This window comes from Tympanuchus pallidicinctus, unplaced genomic scaffold (genome assembly GCF_026119805.1).
Source record: "Tympanuchus pallidicinctus isolate F22 unplaced genomic scaffold, pur_lepc_1.0 scaffold18, whole genome shotgun sequence".
Taxonomy (NCBI): Eukaryota; Metazoa; Chordata; class Aves; order Galliformes; family Phasianidae; genus Tympanuchus; species Tympanuchus pallidicinctus.
The window spans coordinates 6,657,135-6,683,345 of NW_026294699.1; the positions used below are offsets into that span (position 1 = coordinate 6,657,135).

Sequence of the window (26,211 nt, forward strand, 5' to 3'; positions counted from 1 at the left end):
TGAGGAACATTTACTTTAAATCTGGTTGGCCCTTAAATCTCTATTTATAATCACTTTAGTGAATGAGGCATATGCTGTTTATACAGTGATATTGCTTTTTTTTTCTTTTTGTAAAGGTGAATAAATCCATCCATCTTTGCAGTGAAATAGTGTTTGCATTACTTTAAACATTACATTTTACCTGTGCTAGAGAAATGCTCATCATAGTAAACAGTTATGTTTGAACACAAATGACTGTTAATATAACAATGCAGTAGAAAAAGAGACTACCTGTACAACAGTTGCTAATAATTTAAATAGTGTCAGTTTCCCAAAATTAGAATTTTAACTTTAAGGTATGACATGATCTCACCTTCCACCCTCATATACAAATAAATTACCATAAAAAGAATTTTAGCTTAACTTAAAATTGCACCTAAAAAGGCATGGGATCATTTGTACCTAATACAAAAACTGTTAAAATCAAGGGCTGCTACAAAGAATGAGGTAAACTGAAGACTCTCAGCTATGTGGCCTTCAGAGAAATGGCTTCTTTTTATATTGAGTTCTAGTTTTGCACACCACAGTGTTTTGCTAGCAAAGCGTTCTGAGTTCTCTTCCAGGAACCATTTGTGTGTATATACAAATATATACATATATGTGTATATACACACGCACACATACACACACACTGTATACTGCATCAGCAAAATATATATATATTTATATATATATTTATATAAATATAAGGAAGAAATCCCCCTCTAAAATGTTCTTTAGTGTTTTTCTACAGCTTGTGGGGGAGGAGGGGATGTATGTCTTCTGGATGGTACGTACATTTTGGAGAACGTTTGCTCTATTGGCTTCTTGGTGCAGCAACGAAAGACTGATCCATACTGGTGCCAAAGGCTTTGCTCATGAGACAGAGGATGTAAAATACTAATCTCCTACACAGCGAGGCCAGCCTCGCTTGCATTTCTCTGCAACCCTCTGGTCTACCACAAAGTTCATAAATACTTTGACTTCCAAATCATTAGACATTAAAAACTAGAACAGTACAGTAACGTGGGGAATTATGCTTCTCAGTGTAAAGCATTCTTCACTAGTTCCTATCACAGTGCAGACCTGACTGCATTACATATGCTCAGGAGATTAGTCAGCGTTGTCTGTATTTGGTTATGGGAAAGGCTCTCCTTTTTATTAATCCAAAGTGCATAGTGAAAAAAAGTCAAAGCATTCCTCTTTTCAGTGAGTGTTTGATAGTCACATCTAGGCATCCTCCTGAGAATGCAATTCTGATGTCTTGCTCTTTTCCAAAACAAAGTCCCGCAGTTCCACATTCATCAGCCAGGTAAACAAACTTTGCCAGCAAATAGAAGTCCAACTATTGTAAAGAAAATGGATAAGACAAACAGTACATACGAAGACCCAACCACTGTGTTATTGGGTAATTTATATGGTTGACCTCCGACTTCATTGATGTAAAATCCTATTGGAAATATTAGGGCTGCCATACAGAATAGAATCACTGCAAAGAAAAGAGAAAAAAAACCAAAACAACTGTGTTAGAATCAAAATATTTTCCAGTTCATAGAGCAGTACAGAAAAGCAAAGCAAACTGAAAAGCTGAGATATTCCCACTATCACTAACTGGCTTTAAATGACTGATAACACTTTAGAAGATCCCACAAATACTATTTTGATATTTCAGCTCTGCTGACCGGCTCATAAAGTGTTTTTACATAATAAAAGTTTGGCAGATATACTTCTATCACTATCCATGAATGCAGTCAGTTACTTCTCCAGTTATTTTAGACAGTTATTTCCCCCCATATCAAACTAACATTCAAATTCCCTTTTTATTATCAAAGTTGTCTTCTACCAATTGTAGTCATCCTCTCCCCTTTTGCACAAACTCTTTTCCTGTAGAAGTTTTGCAGAGACTGTTACTATGGTTTCTTTCATTAAAATACATCAGTTTCCTAAATTCATGATTATTTCTTAAGTAACAAAATCTCCTTAAGATCTTCCATTGGAGTTCAAAGAAAGTTTTCTGATTCAATTTAATCTAAGATTCTTAGTGAAAAACATTCAAAGTTCAAATTTCGTGAACTTAAGAGAACCAAGCAATGGGACTGATTTCATTTGAGTAGTTAAACTCAGGTATGTGGTTCACATACAACTGACCCTGTGTGAATATGCAAAAAACACCCCACCAACAAACAACCACAGAATCCCTACTAAAGCCATTCACTGGAATTACATTATACATTTCACAGCCCTTCAGATGTTAATAGTGGCCAGCATTCCTCAGTACAGAAAATGCAGTGCTGTAATCTTTCCCAGATGAGAACACCAATGCTCCTGTAGATAGCTCTGGATCAGTAACCTTATTTAGTGGGAACACAGCAAGGTACAGATCTGTAGTGTCTCTAGCAAAAGAATGGCCTCCAAATATATTTATAGCATCTCTAAGAGGCAAGAGATTTCTCACAATAAAAAAAGATTATCTTTTAAGTTGGCTTGAGTGCGTATTCAATACTATAGCATAGATACTGTCTTTTCCCCATCCTTTCTTTTTCTTCCATCAGTATTAGAACATAGAATTTTATTACTAGATAAGTCAGCAATTAGTGCCTTACTCTTATTTCACTTCTATGTATTTCAACTTTCTTTCAAATACTATTTACTGTGAGTGGAACATCCTTATTTTATATCAGAGGGACACAGGCACTGAACCTGTTCTGTTCTTCCACCAACTCTATAAATATTCACACAATCATCTCCTAATATGAAGCACAGTGACATCACCATCTCCCAGTCCTCCAAGTGTATATATAAAATGAGAAAACAAAATTCAGAAAATTCAAGCCAAACGACAACGCCTCTGCCTGTAGCGTACTACATACTGATTTATTCAGTCTTCTAAATGCAGATTGCTGCTTTTTCTTAGTTAGTAAGAAATATAGGAACTGTACTTAAGCAACAGCAAAAAACAACACAAAACCAAACCAACCCAAACAACCCCTACCATGGCAGTAGTAACAGCTAGCATCTTAACTGCTGGTTCCTGTACAAGTCAGCAATGCTTTCATTTCCAAAGGTACCGTAAGCAAATTCAGCAGCTCGCTTACTCTTACCAAGGCAGTCTCTACTCTTTCCAGCTGAGGATATGATGGCGTAGAGCAGCTTCAATATTTTGGAACGCAATTTCACTACTCTTCTTCTGGCTAATGCTCTGGTTTTTCCAGTGTTACATGGCAGTACTAAAAGATTTTTTTTAATGAACTCCACGTTTATATACAAGATGAAATGTTTATCACATATTTTATATCTTAATGCTCAAAACATTGTGATTCACGTAGTACAGGTCTCAGCTTCATGGAAGAACAGTCATGTTCTGTGGCAGAGACTAGTTATGAACATGATGGAGCTGAATTCAAGAAATGCCTACGCAGGATTTGCACAAACAAAACAGGATGGTTTGATCACATAATGCACATCCAACCATCAGCTGTTCTTTGCATTCCTGAACGCATGAAACAGCTTACACGCATCTTGAATCAAATGCTGCTAATATGAGAATCAGCCTCTCTGCTTATACTAAAATACTTAGTTGGGAATAAATAAATAAAAATCAAAATAACTAAGTACATCAATCGTTCCACTAGAGGGAGCTTGTGTCTTGCTTTTAATAAAACTACAGCAGCAGATTAAGGATAAAAAAGGGCACGAGCGAATCTGGCAGCTGCAGTTACTAAACTCTTGCTCAGTGCTATCACATTAGGCTACAAAACAACCAAAGAACCAGAAACCACATATCAAATATTATTTCATCCTAAAGCTTTTAAATATATGGTTATGGATCCACAGAATCCCACTCTACACAATCAAATCCTTAAAGAATATTTCCCCTTTTAAAGCTGTATCTCAACCAGCAGGCTGTGCAGCTGAGGAGAGGAAGCCCAGGTATGTATTTTTTGAGGAGATCAGTTTAAGTGCAGAAGAGCTCTCCACTGCAGTGGTCCAGAAAACAGTGGTTGACAACAAGTACTTATTAATGCAACACATAATTAGTAACAGTTTAAACAAGGCTCTGAGGATGATTGACATTACCATAAGTCAGCATTTCCTACTACATCCAGTTTGCCCCTGAAGAACCTTCCAGTTATTTACAGAATTGCTGTTACATTTTAACAGCAGTGAGAATGTTGGAAATAGCTTGAGGATGCTGAAACCACCACGTGCACTTTTAAGCTCACATCTCCCTTATCACATTCAAGAACCATACGAGCGGAAAAGTTCTGACGGCCGCATGGATAAGGCTGAAGAATAGATCTTTATCTCTCTTTACTAAGCAATTGCTCTTTGAGGCATGTTGTACATACACAAACCCAGCAGTGCTGCAGGTCTGAGAGCTGCTGGTGGCACTCTATTGCCATGGAGAGCACATGCCCAGTGACTCATTGCATTTCTGCCTGAGGACAGAAGCACGCAGATACCTCAACTCTCCCTCAGCTCACAAGAGCAAAATAAATAAATTCTGGAAATGCAGGCAGTGTGAATAATGCTGATTCACATCCACATTTCAGAAGTAACCAGAGACCTTTTTTCTTCTAACTAACAATAGTGCTATGAAGGCTTCCGAGCAATTCTACTCAGTGTGGTCTGAATTTTTAATCTACTGAAATAGCAAATGAAAAACAGTTTTCATCAAGTTCTTTGTCAGACTAGGAAGCCAAATTATGGCAATTTTTTGAGATGATAGTAAGAAAAGACCACATGATAAATGTACTAAAACAACAACACCGAAACTAATGAGAAAATCTAAGAGAGGAAGCACTCAGTTAACTCAGTGTGTATTCTTTAAGAAGAAGAATTGTTGCCTAGAGGGTAGAAATTTCTTATACAAGCTGAAAATATCTGTTCATATCTGGTAGTATAAACTCAGTGGATTTCCATCCAGCAACCCTAAAGAACTTCTCCCTTAAAAGTCTGTTCTTACAATTTCAGGGAAAAACTGCAGAAAAGACAACCATTACAATTTCTATTAACAAAAGTATTCAGTAACAGAACACAACCATTTTTTGGCTACTTCCAGTGGCTGTCAGAAGAGGTCTAGATCCTTTAATTCTTAAGCTCAAAATTGTTTTGAGCATTCAGTGGCAATAACTTCTATGAACCCAGATAAAGCGTAGTAAAAAAAAAAAAAGAAGTATGGTTCAGAGATGCATGTACCAAAACAGTACCAAATCCAGGTTACTTTCCTGCTACCAATCTATGCCACCATATCATGGGCATAACCAGTGACAAAGCAGTACAGAGTTGGGATGGCAACAGACAGTTGGCTGAGCAACAAGTAAACAATACCATGCAATGAAGAGCTGATAGATTTTTGGCTGCCATCAACAGGCGAGGCACAGCTACAAGTTTACAATGCCTCTTACTGAAGATGCACACAAAGACCTGGGCAGCACGGAAATGAACACCAAGATGGAATCCATACTTCATTACAGTGTGTGAATCTGACACTACGTTAACGGGGCTCATGATAGTTTTGACTGCATCTACACCCGGGGTCACAATACCTATCACATCAGTTAGGAATACTGTGAGTCTTGAATAACTCTACAAGAAGAATATGAAACTTTTTGCATTTCCCGTAAGGAAGACTTTTATCATTCGTGCAGCATGGCCTGAAAGACTGAAAGCTCCCTCCCACCTACAAAGCTAGTTTGCATGGAAGCCAAAACAGACAAGTTTCTGTGTAGTAAAACAATCAATGGCTGAGGAAAGATGCAAATACAATGCTAGTAAATACTCTCAGGTGCATCCCTTGCAAAGTGTAAACAGAAAAGAGCATGTATGACAGTAAAATTGTCCTTTGTGTGCCCGTTAGCTAACCAAGATAGAGAAGACCACTCAGCAATAACTCATATTTAGAAAGTGCACTGTTGAAAAGCATCATCGAAGACGACATTATTACAAGCAAGATTTCCACTAAAAAAAGTACATAATGCAGTTAGCTTAAATCTCAATATGATTTAGAAATAGAGGAGAACAGTTTCATTGCTGAGATAAAAAGTTTCTGATTCTTACTTCAGGAGAGCTACTCCTTTGTGATCTTTGCTAGAAACAAAAAGAAAAGCAAGCAGCTTTCTCTGCTGCCATCAGTAGTGCCAACAAAACCTGCTGAGGACAGAGCGATACGGGTGAAGGCTCATTCAGGGACCTATAGATCCCATCTACAGACATAACCTGGGTAAAATATTGAAGTGAAAATAGACTGCAATAGAAGCTGAAACCAACAGCCTGAATATTAAGTCATCACAATCCAAAACAATATCTAAAATCAATCTAATACTATCTTAATCTTTTAGTTGTAGCAGAAAAACACTATCCTACCTTTGCTTCTCTTTGAAGGTGTTGGTATAGGCATGCCAAGCAATCAGCACTAGTTTATGACCTGGACTCTTCTTCCCTGAATTATCATACTGTGCTCTGTAAAGTGAGCAAAGGAATGAAGTGCTGAAGATGTTTGCACCAATTTACTCTACAGAATTCTATCAATTGAGGAAAACATCAAATAGTTCCTTAAGAGTCTTTCATATGATTATCATAAAAATCAAGACAAAAGAATCAGGAAGTTCTTTTTCCCTACATTATATTGTTAAACCAGCTACATGGAGCTGCTCTTCCAAGACCTTTCTCTTCTGCAAGGGAGGTCTTCATCTTCTTCCTCAAAAACAGAGGTATTTCAGATATCACCTATGGATAAGAACGAGACTTTCTCATAACTTCTCTGGACTGCATTTCACCACCTTGGACAGAAGGTAGCTAGAGGGGATCTGCAACAAACTGACTTAACCCATTGGGGTCAAATTCCAGCACAAGCAAGGCAAGAATGACCTCCTGCCTGGCTCTCCTTGCTGCTGGCAGAGTTGCAAGGAAAGGGCTGAGCAAGAGATTCCTTTGTCGTTAGATGACTTCATCTAGACCCCCCTTGCATTTGAAGAGAACAGAGCTGCCAGTCCCAGAGATGCCTTTAGCAATCCCAGCAGACTTCACTGCCACTTAGGACAGCACATCCTATGTCATGTTCTGAAAGTTCTGCGAGGAGAGTATCTGCTAGCCGCCTGTACTGGGCTGTTCAGTCTTGAAATCACCTGCAGAAGAAATGTAATACAATTATGAAGTTTTCCCTACTCTGTTCTAATGAATTACCCACGTTTTCATAATAGAGCACTCTGCCACTTCACAGGAAGGTTCATGGTAGTTAATGCCACACGTTTGCATGCATGCTAATATCAATCTACAAATAGAATACTCATCTGTGTTGCCATACAATGAACCACAAAATTTCTTTATATTGGCTTCCTGAAGAATAAATAACTCTGCCTTCCATTCACTTCTTTTCTTATAAATGAGTTAAGAAATAAAATTTCCCATCATCATTGTTAATACAGAGTTCATAGAGTCATATGTATTGGAGATAAATATCCGCTGGTAAATTTCAGCAACACAGCAAACGTATCTTAATAGAATTACAAATAATTCTGAGTTGCAAGAGGACAAATTGATGTGCTTCATTTTAAATATCTCATAACAAAGGTAAGTGCTGAAACATAGCAGTATCCTTCTACAGTTAAGGCTTCTAATAGTGACCCTACTGCAAGCCCAAAGGAATCCACAGAGGGGAAAAAAAAAAACAACAAAACAACAAGCTTTAAGGTATCAGAATTTTTATCTGAAGTAAGCATCAAAGTTGTAGAAAATTAGAGATGCAAGGATTTGATTATTGGAAATATTTTAAAGAATATGTAAAAATCAAAATGCAAGCTGTGAACTGTGGGGAAAAAAAACCTCAATAAATAAATACTTTATAGTACTCAAAAAACCTCAGTAACCCACAAACAACCAAATACTTGAATAACCAAATACTTGAGAACTGAATAGCTCTGAGATCTCCTCACTGCAAGTGTCTTAATCTGATATAGCATTTCGAATTTAAACCTGTGTACATTAGAAATATGTATTAATAGACAATGGCAACTAGAAAAGCTGGCACGGGACATTCAACAATACGTATGTCTATTTTAGCCATTCATTGGAAAATGAATAAAAGCCAACCACAATGGATAAGCACTCCAATAGTTCCTTTCTCTGCAATTGCTGCACTGACAGTTTAACATGCTGCATAGAAAAGTTGTCAGAAAGACAGCTTTGATTGTACAAGTCCTCAGCAAAGTGTCTCTGCTGAAGCTCAGGGCATTTTTTTTGTTTGCTGCATTTTTTTGTTGTTGTTAACACATCATTCCCTTTTCCAAACAACCTTAAATTCATTTATATTAGATGTCATTAGATGCCGCAGACTTCCATTAAACCTTACTTATGTTTGTATAAACCACAAGCTTGCATTTTCTAGTTAGTGTGTACACTGTTGTCATATGTCAACTTAAAAGCAGCCAGATTTTGAATTTTTTCATGCCATCATCACCACCATTAAAGCACCATTTTACAGCTGGCATAAGCCTGGAATGCACATTAAGGAAAAAGAAGTTTGAGAGCTATTCCCTTACTTGCGGGTTAACTGTTTTTCTTTCGCACTGAAGTAGGCACAGCATTTCCCTGTGTAGAAACACAGGGCTGCTGGAGGAGGCTCAGTCTTTGCTGTGAGGAATTATGCTGGCGTTCATGCAGCACACAATGAAGGGAGGCAGAAAAACATTAGTGCTATTCCCTGTGCTGAAGAGCTGCTGCAGGACACTTAAGGGAAGCAAGCCTCAGTGCTGTGAAGCACAGCAGGTGCTCTGCAGTGGGCAGTCCTCCCCCACAGCCAATTAGGATGCAGATACTGTGAATAAAACACCCGTTGTGAGCATCAAGCAGGACTGAACCAGTGTCAACGTTGAAAGGTATTCAGCAGCAACACCTGAAGTGGGGATGGACTTCAGACTGCAGTGAGTCTCAGATGCATCAACTACACAGGGGAATTCCCAGTCATCCCATTTGGCTCAAAGTGCTGGATAGAGGGGCGTAGGGAAGGAAGAATTATCCGGGACTGACCTCTTGCTATCTCTGCTCATTTTCACAGGTCAGCAAATGGCACTCCTCAAGGAAGGCAAAGGGGTCAGGGCATACAAGGCCCTCCTTTCTCTCACCTTGGACTCACATGCTATCAATCCCTCTCAATTATCAGTCACTTAAGATATCAATCTCTCAGTTTTTGAATAATTTCCTTTTCCTCTCAGATGCAGTATTTGAAGAGAAAGAGTATTTTGTAAAGGAGCCCTAAGAACTGCTCCCTGACAGCATCACGTGTTATTTCGGACTCCACCAGTTTATCCTGTGTACAGGTCAACTGTGCAGTTGAGGTCACTTACTTCCAGTGAAAGCTATCCAGCGGGCATATTTAGTAGCTTCTCTTCGCCAGTGGGAAGCCACCAGCAAACCACATGTGACAGTTAGTGAAATGATTCCCATTATGATGAAAAATAACGTAGTGACCCACTCAGGAGGCAGCCGTGGAGGAATACAGGTCCTGTCACGTCCATGGATGGTTTGACACTGTCGCACAAGGCCAACTGTGAGAGCACCTGAAAATACACAGCAGAGAGGCACGTAAACTTTCAAAATCCTCTCTGAGGGGCGCTCAATTGCAAACTGCATCTCAGGTTTGTTCTAAAATAAGGGATTCTTTCTTTGATGAGCCTTAATAAGCCTGTCAAAGACAGAGGATAGAAGGGACATGTTTAAAGCATCTATCTTCATATTCTTTCATCAAACACTTGCATAAATGCAGTGAGATAGCTACAGGCTATATCTGTTCTTGAGTGGCAGTCAAGCTCTCATCAAAGCAATAAAGCACTCCTGTGAATCCTGCCACTGCAAGCTGAAGTGGCGGTGGAGTTGTAGAGAGCACCGCTCCCTCATCTTCACAAGGTAAGAAAGTTTCATAATGTAACCAAACAGGATGCAGCCCCCTGAAGTGTCCTTAATTGCCTAATGCCTTTTCCCCTTATCCATAAAGACAGCTCTAAACTTCTAGGTCTTACAGTGGGATCTGCATTTAGTTCACACTAAGATTTTAAGAATATTAAAAAAAAAAAAAGCAACAACCATACTTCTTGACAGTAAGTGTTTAAGAGCCTCTCTACTCAAGAGGCTTAGGACAATTATTTTGACAAATAACATGGGTTACTACACTCAACAACTGGGATATCTATACTACTGATTGAAAAAGATCCTAAGAACAGACCAAGACTGGTAAAGGAACCATACTGTATTGACAATTCTGCCAAGAAAACAAAAATAACGTAAGATGTATTTGACTCTTGAAATAGCAAAATGGAATGCAACTGGAGGGCTGAGCATAGGATATATCACAACACACAGAACTCCGTGACACAAAATGAGGTATTTTCCAAATAGTTCTGATTTAAAAATCTATTTCAGTACTTTAGAGACTCATGCACAAAGCAGCGTTTAATGGAATTTAATAGCGAAATTTTCTTTATCTTGAAAATTTTACCTCAATATTAATATTTAAGGTCAAAATCCATTTCTTCCAGTGTCTCTTCTTAAGTCCTATATTTTTCAAATGTGTCTCTTCTTCTGAGCTCTTTCCTTAAATAATCACAATTGTCCTTTATCTAAATTAGAAGTCAAAGTCAACAGTGGAAAGTATTAGAGTCATCTTCCTCCACAAATTTTGGTAAGTAAAAACTGTCTGTAGTTGATCTGCTTATAATGAAGAGGCAACTCCTTTCCAGAAAGAAGCAAGCTAACAGTCAAAAGAACGAACACCATGTTGCATTAGTTAGAGCCTGTGGTACGCTCCCAGAGGATGAGAAGAACAAAAGCATTACTGATTCAATTCTTCTGAAGCATTCCTGTAACCTCTAGGCTACAGTCCTATTCAAATGTATCATCTTAATTACATATTCATCAGCTGAAAGATTTGGAGATTAATTTTTACTTAGAAGTTAAAGTCCTTAAAAAATGAGTCACTTCCAAAACCCACAATTATTAAACTACAAAATTGGCATTTTCAACTGCATCTGAAGCAGCTGAACCATGGCTGTGCACCAGGATTACACAGAGCTCAGCCAGAGTCACCCAAGCACTCTCACCCCGTTCACATACCTGCACAGTACAGTTTTACATGAACTGCTTCTCAGTTGCTTTCTCATAGTCTGCTATGTTTTCATTTTAAACAAGCTGCCAGGCCAGAGGGGAGACGTGCACATGTCTTTAAAAGTCAGTGTCCTCAAAACACACACACAGCAGAACCTTATATGAAACACTAAGTAGCTTGGGGATAACGAGGCTGTTCACTGCACTATCACAGAACAGGAAATTAACTGCAATCACTCTGCAAGACTGAGATTTAACAATTTTCCTAATAGTAGTTCAGTCTAAACTGAGTTGTAAAATAAAGAATGACTTCTAAAAATGTAAAAACTGTATAACTCTACCAATAGATGCTTCCTGAATTCAGATGTACTGAAAGCACCTTAACTTTGACAAAAGCAACTCTGTGAAGTACCAGCGTGCTGGCCTCCATTCCATTTTGTGCATTTCCTTCAACTACCAGTTGCTGCTGTATTGGACAATGGACTCCCCTTTCAGACTCACTTTGCAGTCGGTACTGAAGATGTTTTTCAATTAAAAAGAGCACACATAACATGCCAGTTTCAGAAGGGATCAAGGCTAAGCCCAGTAGTGCCTTAGCTAAAGAAAACAGAAGATAACTGTACTTGGAACTAACGTTTTTAAGAATTAAATCTTTCTGCTGTCCACTCCTACTCTTCCATGGGCTGATTCCCAACCCCCTCAAGAACCAACCAAACAGGTTAAAGCTCCAGTCTATCAGTATCAGCTAGCACCTCTTCCAAAGACACAAGCATAATTGCAAGAAGCTACTTACATTACGGTTTGCTAAATATCACACCCGTTGCCCAAGTGTGTTGTTCCACTCTGTATTTTTAATCAGATTTTTAAAGCACTGGCAAATAAATTGCAGCATGTGTTATTTTGGATGACCAATGCTGAACTTTATACTCTAGCATTAAGCTTTGCTAACACATACTCAGTATTTACTCTTAAGTGTGCTTCACGGATTACAGATTTGAAGTAGATACACTCCACATTCAAGGTGTTGAACCTGGAGACTGGAGACTTCTGGGGGGCAAGAGGGCAAAAGAAGACTTCTGAAGCACTCCCAAAGGATCCGTAGAGGCAGCGAGGAGAAACAACCTCATTATATGCTCAGGAATTTCAAGTTTCCTGCTCATAATACAGGATACCACATCTGTGTACTAAAACTGAGGCAAAAACAAGTTAAACCTCACAGCTTACTCCCATAGTAACATCTGTTGAAGGCAGATCCTAAAAGAAGAATGGGTACAAAATGGATCAGTGCTGAGTGACAGAGAACATCCTACAAGCCAGCTGGAATTACTCTGCTGGGCAGATTCATACCTATGTAGGCACACAGTTTGGTTCCATAAATAAAACTTTGGTGTAGAAAAGGTGTATTTATTTGCCAAGGAATTCAAAAGAAAAGAGGGTTTGCATGGTATTCGGTCCTGCTCTGAAGGAAGCATGTGAATAGTTGCCAGGCAGTTGCGAATGATCTAACGTGGTACAGAAAACCTTGGTTAGCCTTAACTGGTCTGCCACTGAAAGGAGAGAGAGACTTACTCAGCTGGTGGAGAACAGCCCAGTCGTTCATCTCAAGCCAGCCATCAAGTTCCACTCTTATTCCTACGAGGAAAGCTTTTAGCCATTACTTCCAGAGTAATTGCAGTGTAACTGCTGAGAATCTAAGCACCTAAGACAGCAACAAAACAAACAGCATAGGTAATACCAGCAAAAAAGGATGGATATGCTCTATGGCTGTGTACACACAGCAGCCCACCTGCAGCCTGAGGGTGGCACCAGGAGGCTGGCAAGTGCTGCAGACCAGTTCAGCCTTGCCCAAAATAGAGGAAAACAGGTCAATGAAGCAGTCCTTAGTCTTTCACAGTACATCTATTCCCTAAAGTACCAGGGCACTTCCAACAGATCAGCCCACCTTCCTCTAGCCACCGTCTGACTATAAACAAGCCTTTGCTTTGTATCAGTGAAAGATTTCATGATTGCATTCCTACATGACCTCCCCCCACTCCTCCAGATCACCAGCAGCATTCACCTTCTGACACTGCGTATTTTTACAAAATCTCTAACAACAGAACTCTTCAACACATACTCTAGAACTTGGGAGCATCATTTGTTTAACAATTAAGTTTCACAAAGCTGTTGAGAGAAAAGGGAAAAGGCCCCAGATAGAAGGAAGGTGAGTCCGTGTTTCACACGTGGACACAAGTGCTGCTGCTCCCAGCAGCCCCATGCCAGCACACTGCTGTGCCATCCCACTGCCGTGCCATCCCACTGCCGTGCCATCCCACTGCCGTGCCATCCCACTGCTGTGCCATCCCACTGCCGTGCCATCCCACTGCCATTTCCGTGGCAACAGCACAGCCACCAGGAGGTAGTGAACATTGCCCAGAAACAAAGAGTGCTGCAGACTTTACACTCTTCCAGCTCTCCATCACTTCTGAATTATTAACACGGCACAGTGATGCCATGGCTGGAAATCAGCAGCTCGGCAACAGCTATGCAGATGTTCACCCCTCATCTATTTGATGGTGGGAACATGCAGGACCTGGTGGGCACAGGAGGGGTGCTGGTGTGGTGCACTGTGGCATATGAAGTAATTAATGTGGTAAAAGCACAGTGCACTGCCAACGTTGCAAAGACACTGATCAGTTTTATGATTTAGTAATGAGCACAGTACATCGAGCCGTGCTATATGGGCACACTAAAACATTCATAGCTGCTGGTTAGGTAACAGTCACATGCCAGAGAAGGACATGTAAAATAAGGACAGCTCAGCTAAGCCATTCCCTGCAACTTACTTGGACACAGAGATAAGGACAGGAGGAAAGGAAGTTATTTTTGGAAAGTTTCTGATCTGTACAGTTAATAAACCTGAATGGAAAAAGGTCCAGATCCATCTAAGAGCAGGAACAGACTGCAGCTGTCTATGCAGAGCTGCAGCATGCTCCCGAATCCAAGTGGAAGCTTCATAGTCTAAAGTGAATACAGTGATTTGGTCATGGCAAACTAAATCTCTGCATCAGTGTTTTAAGTTATATATTATCCAAAGAAGGAAGAGGGAATGACTTACTCCAGAGAACTGACACTGCTGATCCATCCCTACCACAGCCTCAGAGGTCCCTCCAGGGTGCATACAGTCAGTGCTACTTTCTCCAGTATAAATGTGGGGAGAACTCAGGCTCTGCATCCTCTCTCATGAGAAGAGCAGTCATGATGCATGTAAGCAATGCAGAGGGTTAGAGGAAAAAGCTATGCCTTTGTGGGATGCTTGTGGTTTCTGGTATGAACTGATGAGGAAAGAAGGATTAACAACACTGGGGAAAACTTCAATTCTCAGAGGCATGCAACAGTCAAGCCAAATCACGGGGTCTCTAGGAGAGGTTCCCCTGAAGGATGCCCACAGGTGGAGCTCAGATTTTGTTAATCCAAAAACGATCAGAACATTAGTTTTTTTAAAAGAGACGGCTGGTTGTCAACTAGAGTTTAGACTTCTGACTCATTAGAACATTTACAGCCTCAAATAATGTAATCTTTGAGCATTTCGTAAATTATTAACTGTAGTTAACTGCATGTATGTAAGTAACTGTAAGTCAAGTAACACTTTCCTTCACATTTTCACTTCAGTGTAGGACAGCAATATCTGGATCGTATCTAAAGAACTATGAAAGGTACATAGGAGGGTCAAATATAAGATAAGTAGAATCAATTTCCAATCAAGCATAAGAATACCATATCTGCTACCACCCCAACATAAATACTTACTTTTTTTGAGGGTTGGGGCATAGTTTGAATACACGTCACTTCACAGTTACACCACTAAAATATCTTTGAGGTTGCCATGCAAGTACAGCACTCGGATGTGCCATGACAGATTGATTCTTCTACTGCGATGTTCCAGTATGTCACTCAGTTAGCAGATTGAGGTAACCAGGTTCTGACTCACTAAGATAAGATTTATGAATGTTAGAGGACGATTTAAAGAAAGGCTTAAAAGGGTAAAGGAGGATTAACTGCAAAGGCACAAAATACACACACAGAGTCCAAAACAAAGGGGTTATGAATTATCACTCCCATCCTTTGTATGCCAGATCTTACATTTTTGACACACTTTCTCTCTTGCTTATCTCACAGCTATGGTAATCCTGGAAAAGTTTTGGAGCTTCTCACCCTGAAGCAGACCAGTACTGACTGACCAATTGACCAGGAGCACGGTCAGTTCATATGCCCAGTAGATATTTGTTGGTTCAAAATACACATCTAAAAAGTATTTTTTACAATGTTTAAAGATCACTTTTAATGAAGAATGAAATTTACTTGCAAAGTCCTTGCTATATCCAGAGTGCAATTTTCAAGAGCAGTTCTGCAAGATATGTTATATAAACTGCTATTTCTCTTCTCTTCTACTCCATTTATTCCCTCAGACTATTCTCTCCTCAAACCAAGTTTGAAACACACCATTCTTCTTGCACTAGAAATGTAAATTATGTTCCTCTATTTCAAAAACTCAGTGACTTTCTTACAGAAAAACACTAATTCTGGCATTAATATGTAGCTTCACTCGCTTCAAACTGTTTGGTAGCTGTCATGAACCTATTAGTTGAAATCTGTTTAACAATCTAATGTCCAGACTAGGTACCATTTCTGACGCTGTTTAGAAATCCAAAGTTTATTCCCGGCTTTTAAACAGAAAAAATTTCATCTCAAAATTTTTAAAGGGTCGAGACATATTAGCAGAATGGCCTGCCTTGTTGCTGAACAGCTCGTGGAGCCTCAATTGCCTCAGAAGTTTTCAATTCAGTACTGGTACCATGCATAATTCAAACCAAATCTCCCTCCACAAAGAAGAGTTCTCCCTTCCTGCCTCCTCCAACCACCAGAGACAAGTCAATAAATCAGGGGCAGTACACTGGGAAAAAACCCTTATGACTGACATGTACTGGAAAAGCATACTGCTGCAGATGGCAATCTTTAGGATTTAGGAGCTATGATGTTTAAATTGCAGATATTTGGACCAACAAGCACCAATTTTACTTCTGAACTTCAGCATATAAGACTTCAATGCAAGGTCTTTATTCATATTGCCTGTTTCAAAGAGATGAACCACCAAACACTGGGTTATCCTCAGGCCAAAACACAGGAACAACTCTCCTGAGGACATAACAAAGGCTCTGTGTTCTCACATATCACTGTCAAGAAATCCACCCACGCTGACAGCGTTCTTTCCAACTTTAGAAGACAGCATTAATTAAATGTTGGTAAACAGGATCTATAGTAAGCAGCACCCTTCTGCTTGTTGCTTTTCTTACACTATAAGTGTTTGTGTGAGAGAATAGTACCGCCAGCGAACACTACAAGCTTTGGTTGCTGAAATGGCAAGAGCCTGGCAGGGAGAACTTGTTCTGCTTTAAAACAAATACGCTGGAAGTGTAAGACTTTAATTTTAAAAAATAAACAAAAATAAATCTGTGGCTATTTCCATTTTTTCCCCAATCAAAGTAAGACTACTGAAAGACGACAAAATTCAGTGCCTAAAAAAAGAAAGATCAAAGGCATTGTCAACATTTAAATGGATTTTTTCTATCAGCTTCACCGGTTTTACGCCATGCATTTAGTAGAATACCAGAAACTATGACACCTCCTGCTGTTCTACCACTTAGCATCCAACAGGCTTGTGTTGCTGCTGTTTTTAATGAAGTTATATTTGGCTTCAGACAGAGCCACAGAGCCACCCTCCACCCGACAGCCCGCAGTGCTGCCTGCTCTCCTCAGCATTCCGCTCCCCACAGCACAACCACACACGGCCATGCGTCCCCCCACCCCTGGCCAGCACCGTGAGGTGGCCGCAATGGCTGGCAGTGGCAGCACCAGGGGCTGCTGTGTGGTACAGACACAGCTGGCACCAACAAATTCCAGGTCTTCACCTTTCAGTGGATCACTTTCCTCACAGTGTCTCACGCTGACCTGTTCTCAGGTTGGCTACAACTGGAGAGCAGGGCTGTTGGTTTTGAACTCCTTCTGTGTATCTCAAAGTACCATTTCACCAAGCCTTTTGAGTCTGGGTCTTCACAGATGTACATTCAGGTGGATCAGAACAAAAGTCTCCAGATCACACCAAGTAAAGCATTCTACTGCTTTCTTCATTCACAAAGAAGAAATATCTGAAGAAATATCTGTCAACCTTTCTGCTTGCAATCTGAAGCAACTTCTCTGGCCTGATCATAGAGGCATTCAAGGGGAGGCAGAAAATCCGAGCTCTGGCCCAGCTCTCGAAAGGTTTGTACATTCTAACAAATGAAATTCTGAAGGAATAAGGATCATTTTCCTCTGTCAGCAATAACTGCTTCCAGCCTTTACTCTATTTCACCCTTTTATTTCATGTTTTTCGCACAGTAAGCTTCAGGGTGCTTTCTGCAGCCGCCAAGCGATCCAGTAACATTCCACTGACAGAAAGTCTCCTGCACAATCTTGTTGCAAGAAGTTGAGCCACACGTGAGTTTAAAAAACAAACTGAAACAGCTTCTTCCCATACAAGTGGAAGTTTTCTACAGCAGAAAACTACATCATTAACATGTTAATTAAAGCACACAATCAGTTTCAGAACAGAATTCAACATATGGAAAAGCAGCCCCTTCTTCACCCCTGTGACATCTCGCCCTGCACGGCGCTCCTCACACTGCTCGGCACAGCAGCGTTTTCCCCTGTGCTACAAAGGTAAAATCCTTGACTTCAGTGCCCACAAACAGCCATTTGATTATTAAACCATTGGGAATAACTCAGAGGCAGCTCAGCCCTATTAGCGAGTGCCCAATATCTATGCAAAAATTGCTCATGGGGAAGTTCAAGATGTAACGTAAATTCTATTCGGCTGAAAAAAATATATAAAACACAGTGGATTATTAAACATTACACCCTGGAAGACTGTCATCCTTAATGACCTCAAAGTGCTTTGTAAATTATGGCCCAGAACTGCAGCTACCACGAGGCTCCTGGGTAGCAGCCAGCTGTTCTGACTGCACTGTGCATGGAGTGCTGCTGTTTCTGCAGCAGCTCCCACGAAGGCTGGTGAAACCTCCAGCAGGGAGCACGTCAGTTCACCCCAAGGACACAGACAGAACACACTAAGCATGTCTTGCTTCAAGAGAGGCACTGGAATCTACACACTCTGCAGACCTTTGGAACCCTAACCAGCATTTCAGTGCAGTGAGCGTCTCCTATCAGCTCACCCTGCAGACAACCAGCACAGCCACACTGCGTGCCCTATGGTACCCAAGAGAGCCCAAACTTTTGCAATCAATTCTATTGACAAGATTTAAAGAAAAAAACAAAACAAAATGCGCACACAAACAAGATAACGCATAAGTAAAAAATCAAATGCAATAAAGTAGGAAGAAACCAAGAGCTTCTCTCTCAGAAAGAATTTAATCTACAGCTGTTAATTCCATACAAATTCCTGGGGATTTGGCAAATGTCATTTGCCACTCAAACGCTCCAGCATGTTTTCCCCTCTGCTTAAAACAGGCACATACCCTGCACAGATCCTCTTCTTGGCCATATCTCCAGCTTTTCAGACCTGTGCGTATTCCAACAGTCAGAGCTTGGAGAGCAAAAGTGAGACTGAGAAGGGCAGCTGAGGAGCGCAGAAGGGGATTGCAGCAAAGCTACCACACAAATGTGGTTCCTGCATATTGCCCCCAGAAGGCGGCTCTGCCCGTTAGGAAAGATGTCATCACTGTGAATTGTAACAGCTTACAATAAAGCATTACAATACATTCATTTCAAAATTTATAGATTTATAAACTCTGAATTTATGATAATTTCTCATTCTCCCGTGTTACTCTGTACAAGAGTATTGTATTTGTTTCACCACACTACAAACCAATCTGCATTTGATTCAAAAGCAGCACATAACCTCTACACACTGCTCCTCCTCAGCCACGAATTACTGCAGTTACCGTTTTCTGAGATACACAGGCGTGGGCAACATCTGGAAGAGGACACCACAACTAGCTGAAGAACTCCCACATGCGATGTAAATCCTAATCACCACATTGCAGCAGGCAAGGAAAGTCAGTTCTCTCTACTTTGCTTCAAGACTAACAAAAACGCATGTAGGAAGCAGCTGAGTTTGTGAAGTACCTATTAAAAAAAGTACCACCTATGAAAAAAAAAGTAGGTCAGGCTTAAGAGTTTGACCTACTGATCTTTGCTTTGGCAAAAGTACAAACTGAGTTTACATAATGCTGCTTGCATCTAAGTGCTGGCTGGAACCTAAGCAAAACAACTGTTCTGAATAAGCCTCAGTCATTAGCACAATTCCATTTTTCAGATGTCAGTTTTAAATCCCTGATTTGCAGTACATAGCATTGCAGCCTTACTTTTAAGATTCATATTTTAAGTGACACTTCCGTTAATCCCACTGTCATATCACATCAATGAATGTAGTAAGCATGCCTGAAAGCAGCTCTAAGTTGATTTAAAGAAACCATTACTGTTATTAGCAGAACACAGACAGTTCCCAAAGCCTCAACAATGCATCTTTATGACAATTAGTACCATTTATAAGGCAGATTTACAATGATGTGCTCCTTGGAGGAAAGCAAAGGGCAGACCAAGGCCTGCACCCACACCACTGAATGCAATCCAGTTCTACAGCAGCCGTACACATGGCTGTGAGATGAACACTTTGAAGAGAAAGTTATTCTAAATACGTAAAACTCAAGTACCCCACCAAAAATACCTGCTACCAGAAAAAGACAAATGCAGTACCAGTTACTCTTAAATTTATCCTCTGCTTAACAAAGCAAAGCTATGATAGGAAACCAAGGTTTAAAATGAATAAAATGAAGCTTTGCTTCCAATTTCTCACGATGAAGAATAGCACCTCTGTTCTACTGAGAGCCCTGCCATGACAACTTTCCAGCACCCAACCTCAGTCACGCCAGGAGCTCGGGTTGGAAGGAGAACACAGTTACTGGCTCCCAGACCTGTGCTCCTTAAACTATGGATTTCTTACCCAGTTCTTCAACACTCATTAGAGATCGAGTAACTCAACAGGACTTGGGGAGACACAAACTAACAACTGTATACAATCACACTAAAGAGAAAACAAGACATTTGCTTAACAGATTATTCAGTTGTACAGTAAAAAGCAAATGCAAAAAAACTCGGTTCCCCTCTGGACAAAACCGGGCAGTTCTCTCCCCCCTGCTCCAGCATGCTCAAGTAACCAGGCTAACACAGCACTCTTTTATGAGATTCTTCCTACACATAAAATAGTTCCATATGTTTAAAAGTTGAGCAAGCACAAAGTTAATTCATTACAACAATGCCTCACTGCTCGCTTTTCTTGTGCCTTAAGGCCTGGTCAGTGACAGAGCTCCAACACAGCACACATGCTCTGCTCTGTCAGACGTTGGCACTGCCTGGAAGACATGTAACTGTCAAAGGGAATGGATGGAGATCCTGAGGATGTTGGGGCCATTCAGAGCAGGGGCACCCTGCTTACAGGCAGTATTCAGGACGTGGATTTCTACACTCTGCCAATCCTTACTAATTGTTATGTGCTCTGTGTGGCTCTTCTCTTGGCATTCTCAGAGGCACCAAGACCTTGGGATTTGTTGCCCTGCTCAGCAGCGTGCCAGAGCACTGCCTCTGCCCATCATCCACCTAAGGCAGCCAAAAGAAAGCGTGTTCTGGGACATGATAACCAAGGACCTGATTTTAAACACGTCTGATGCTCACAATGGCTTTGCAGATCACTTTTTAGCAAGCGCTCATGTCACTCAAACTTGCTTTGTGGCGTGTACACATAGCAGCCATAAGATTTTACCCTATGTCTCACTGCGATGCACATATCAATATAAGAGGATGCAACAAACACTTGCTTTGCGTCCACCATACTTAAATTCTGACATTCAATTTTACTTAATAGCTGCTTTGTACTATAAGTTGGAATCACCAGTGCTCCATAGAGAGGGATAACTAAGGCACACAAAACAAGTTGATAGCGTAGCTTGCTGAAGAGATGGATTATTTGATTAAATCTCCTGCTGAATTATTTGACCCACTCTAAAAGCATTCCAAACCACCAACCCCCCCCAAACACGTACCACATCTTGTTTCAACTGTGGGTGCTGGTTGTGTCTTGTCCACAAAAGGACTGAGCACTGCTGCTTAATAACCTGTCACCCCCTTTCTCACATACAAAACATCAAAACCATGATAGACCATCCCACACAGAAAGGGGACACACCATCAGCTTTTGAAGTTCATTACAGAAGCATACAGATACAGGAGCAAAATTCATTACTAGTGAAATGAGTGAGATTATAGGCACTGACTTACGTTAAAGCCAACTTATGCCCTTATTTCTCACACAGGATATTAGTTTATGAATAAAAGGATGTCAGTACAGGAATGCTAGGGTTCCCAGATGGGCGTTTACCACTGTTATACAAGAGGTACAACTGAGAGCTCTGTGAGAGAAAAATCTCCTTTTCCAACTTTCCTTTATAAGCTCAAAGATGTATAAAATACCGGAAACTAAAATAAGGAATGATTCTTGCAAAAATTCGTAGAGGAAGAGCACCAAACAAAGACTTAGATCCACTTTCATGGAGGTGTATTTCCTCTCTGGGTCTATAAGCATCTGAAACCTTCAGTGCCCTCCATGGCACTCCTTCCCTCATAATTACAGAGCTAGAGAGGAATTTTTACAGCCAACAGTTTTCAACTTACTATAAAGCTGCTTATAAGAGTAAAACTTGGGAGACACATCAGCCCTTCCCCCATACTGTTCTCCTGAAAATATAAGCTCCTTTAAATGAAACATTTAAAGCTATCTACATTTTTCAGGAAAAGCAAAACAAAACAAAATCAACATTAAAGCACCCAATTTACTTTGATATCGCATTTAGCAGAAAAAACCACCAGCACCAACGAAGTATGATGTATGCATTACTTTGCATTTAGACCAGAACGGATCTTTCTCCTGAAACCCAAGCCCCGGTTTCCAGTCTCAGTGGCTGCAGAGGGCTGTGATGGAGCTGCTGCAGTGCTGTGTCCCCACATCTGCTGAGAGCTCTGCTCTACGCAGTCCCCAAGCAGCTGCAGCACTGAGGCTGGGCTGCTCCGTGTGCCTTCAGGACTGAGGGCAGCAGCCAAGCGAGGAAACACGATCCCTCCCTTCCTCGTTGGTACCAGGCTGACTTGTAAGGCAGCACCTAGAATTACTCCCACAGCAGATGAACCAAAGGACAAAGAGGCTACGCAAAGAAACGGCTCCTTTCACCAGCTGAGAGCAGGACACTTTAGAAGACCTACTGTGCGGCTGGGAGGGCTTGGGTCTGTGTGCTGAAGGGATCCTGCAGCTTGCTAGCAGCTGGGGCTAAGATACAGTCAGGGCAGCATCCTCACAGCAGTTTCCTCCTATGCTGTACTTCCCCACAGCATCTCTGGCTACTGAATGGCACTCAAACAGCCACCTCATCATTCAGTATCACAGTGCTTACTACAGGAAGTCCATGAGTGAATGGGCATCTTTGCACTTCCTTTGAGTTTGGGCAAAAGGTTCCTTTCAGCAGTTCTAGGCACTGGAAATGCATATTTATATTGCTTCTAGCCAGAAATCTTAGGAGTAATTCAAATCCCACATCAACAAAGATCTACCAAACAGCCATTAAGGAAGCCATGGTATGATAGCCACCTCTCCTTCATGATTTCTAAAAGCCAACAATTTGTTTGGCTTCAAAAGATGGCAATAAAATAAGTCACTGGTCTGTCAAAACACAATTTGAAAAGTGCTGCAGAAAATCCATACAGATTTCATGTTTGCCAGCCTAACTGCAGGTAAAACCTGTCTGCAATCCTGAAAACTCTAAAAGATAGGAATGGCAGGTGGTTGTCAAGCAATCACCCATCAAGTAACTGAGAATTCATGATTTCTATGCACATTATATCAAGGAGCTGTTTTTGTATTATAAACAGACATTAAGCATTTTCCTTTAACAGATATTAACGGTCTGCACTTAGTTCCCCATGAGCAATTTTTTCAAGACAGATTTTACTATCTCCTTGCTGGACAGGCAGAGAGAAACCAACATCTGACACACGGGGTAAGATCTAGGGACAGACACATCTACGTGTTTATCACAAGGATTAATTTATGTCACTGCCAGCGCCTGCAGAAGGGCTCCTCACTGCAGCACACTGCTGTGGGGATGTAAGAGCAGAGAAGCCCTGCTCCTCAGGGCCACAGGCAGGAAGATCACCGCAACAGACAAGGGAGGACGGGACGTCCTATGGGGAGTGCTGAGCGCTGAGCTTGGTGAAGTGACTCGAGCAGGACCAGCCAGGTTCCAGGCTGGACTGACAGAAACAACGCAGCCAAACCATACGGATAAAGACAGCGGGTCACAGGAACGCCCTGCCATCAGCCTCTGTCTGCCGAGGCTTTCAATACTCCACCAAAGGACACGACGACTCCACTTGGAACAGCTCAGTCCTCTTACAGAAGCCGAGCATCAGGCGAGGCAGCAGCAGGAAGTTTTAGAGCACCCTGCTCGCACACAGGACAGAAGCCTCCGGCTCCGTTCCGCGGATGCTCAGAGCACACCCCGCTCCGGAGACCCGCAGGACCGGCCCGCCCCGCGCCCCTGCCGCCCTCAGCAACAGGCGGCGACCGGCCGCTCCTACCGACAGCATCAGCGCGGCGCGTGGAGCGCCTCGTCCTGTTTTAGAGAAAGTAGAGCCGGGTTCTGGGCTGGAAGCCCTCGGCAGCAGCCGGCCCCGCCCCGCAGCACCGCAGCACCGCAGCCCGCCCGCGGCCCCCGCCTCCTCACCCGCAGACTCGCCGGTGTTGATCCAGTCGGGGTTGGCCAGGCTGGCGATGGCGAAGATGTCCGCGGCCAGGAAGAGGCATCCTGAGATGACGGTCAGTTTGTCCATCTCCTCCGGCCGCCGCCCGGCTCCCGCCGCGGGCCCGGGCCGGGGGCGCCTCACAGCCGCGGCTCCATGGGCCCCGCGCTCCCCTCGGCGGCGGCGCCAGGAACGGCCCCGCGCGGAGCCGGAAGCGAACCCGGCGGGCGGGGGAGCGGCGGTGACTCCGGAAGGGAAACCGCGGCGGCCCTGGGCGGGGGGAGGCGGGGCGGGACGTCGGCCCCGGCACGGGCGGCCCGGGCTCTCGGGTGCGGAGGAGCGTCCCGTAGGCGTGCAAATGAAACGCTTGTCTCGAATCAACGCGGTGCCGCAAAAACCCTGCCTTCGTCACGGGAAGGAAAAGCAAACGCAACCTGCTTCCGCTGCCTTCCTCTGCGTCTCAGCCAAACTGACGAACCCACGTTCACACCGACACGCTTTCAGTCCCCATTGCCTACAGGGGTTCTGTGCTGTCCTTTACAGCCCAAATCTTCGCTGCAGCCACGGGAAAGGTGACCAAGATCCCGCTGCTGCCCCGTTACGTCCATCTCCTGGAGGAGACACGGATAGCAGCACCTGCTCTGCGCTGCGCGCCTTGCGTTCCAACGGAGCACATGGGCACGGCGAGTTCGGAACGCGAGCGCGGCCCCTGCTCCGCGGGAGCAGCAGGGATCCAACCAGGCTACTGGGAATGGAGAAGTTAACCCACACTGTGGGTAAAAACTGCTGTGGAAAACCCCCTTCTGTTATTCGGTACCCTGTTCTCTACCTGCCTTTAACACATCACTATTTGCAGTGAATGTTTATGTAACAGCGCTATTGCTTTTTTTTTTTTTTTTTTTCCCCTCTTGGTAAAAATGTGTGACTAAGAAATCAGCCTCTAAATAACTGCTTTCAGGCTCTTTATTTGCCCAGAGCTGGTTTATGGAGTAATACTTCTTTGTCAGTATCATTATACAATTTTTCAGCAGCAACTCAGCAGGCAATGCATGGCCAGAGAGGCACTTAAGGAGGAGGGACTGAGCCATTCAGACAACTGAGAACAGCTACAGCCCCTGGTAAATGTCTCAAACATCTTATTCAATAATACATTGAATACAATTGAATTACAGTTTAAACTGCTTAAGTTATCCCTTCACTTCTCACAGGGCAGCTGCCAGTGCTGGAAAACATCACTTAACACAGGCTACAGAACTAAAGGCAAACATGAGGATGGGGGAAACAAGGATTGGGTCTCACATCTGTACCAAACAGACCTTGCTGAGGAAAGCTCTGCAGCCAGCGGTGGCAAGCTAAAAGTACAAAGAAACAGCAGTGATATTCAAATTTAACAGCAGAAGAAATACTCCCTTTCTGCACTGGTGCCTCGGGGCTCTCTCTGATTTATTTACACAGATCAAAAGAAACTCAATTTAAAATGACAGAGCAAAGAAGCAAGCAGAAACTGCATAAAGCTAAGTGCCAGAATTCCATTGTAATGAAATGCCTCTGATCTTAAAATAGCTGATATGAGCAACTGTTTCATCACAATCAAGATTTAAGGCTATATGCAAATTCTGCAGGTAAAAAAAATCCCCTATTCATCACCAGGCTTGTTCAAAAACCAGTTGGACTATTACCTTCCAATAGCAAGAAAGCTCAACATTTTCATTCTTTGTTCAGTGCATTCTTGTTCAAATCATTTCACTCTATGAGTAACATAAAACCTGATGGCTTGAAATTAATTTCCCTTTTTGTTTGCTTTCTGCTTCTCTTCATTACACAGAATTACACAAAGCAGCAATAAACCAATCTGTTCTCTGACGATACACACAGGTGTTCCTCCACTAAATACTTTAAACCTGAAACACACCTTATCAGTATTAGCAAACTACTGCTGATGATTAAGGTTTCTTGAACATCAGACACTTCTATTAAGCTTGTAATTGAAAGCTCTATAAATTTGACTGTTTCATATGGGTCCCTAGACCAACTACATTAAATTCATAACTACAGTTTGGGGACAGTAGTGTGCTGTGTTATTAGCAAATATTAATTTGTAATTAGAAATCTATGAAGCAAAGTCTTAAGGGTAATGGAATAATTTAGAATTTCCTGGCTGTCCAGTGGAAATGCTTATCTTCAAATTAGAGCAGTTCTCCCAGCATTGTCCTT

General features: G+C 42.0%; 1 protein-coding gene and 1 long non-coding RNA gene across 5 annotated transcripts; one reads left to right on the forward strand and one right to left on the reverse strand.

The window, feature by feature from the left end:
* Positions 1-91: 91 nt before the first annotated feature.
* MOSMO (modulator of smoothened) lies at positions 92-24,175 on the reverse strand. Of its 4 annotated transcripts, XR_008205873.1 has the most exons (5): positions 23,982-24,175; positions 9,363-9,575; positions 6,641-7,145; positions 6,385-6,480; positions 1,405-1,507 (listed from the first exon to the last, which is right to left on the reverse strand). XR_008205873.1 is itself a non-coding variant. In XM_052679419.1 (4 exons), the coding sequence occupies exons 1-3, from the start codon at positions 24,085-24,087 to the stop codon at positions 6,434-6,436; spliced, it is 366 nt and encodes a 121-aa protein (XP_052535379.1). In that variant the 5' UTR covers positions 24,088-24,175; the 3' UTR covers positions 1,405-1,507; positions 6,385-6,433. The 4 variants fall into 4 exon arrangements, 2 of the variants coding, with proteins under 2 accessions (XP_052535378.1, XP_052535379.1); XR_008205872.1 differs by having other exon boundaries at positions 6,385-7,145; XM_052679419.1 differs by lacking the exon at positions 6,641-7,145.
* A 100-nt stretch (positions 24,176-24,275) lies between these two features.
* Positions 24,276-25,865, forward strand: LOC128078832 (uncharacterized). The gene is made up of 2 exons (XR_008205874.1): positions 24,276-25,115; positions 25,206-25,865. It is a non-coding gene; the product is annotated as an uncharacterized LOC128078832 (long non-coding RNA).
* The last annotated feature ends 346 nt before the right edge of the window (positions 25,866-26,211 follow it).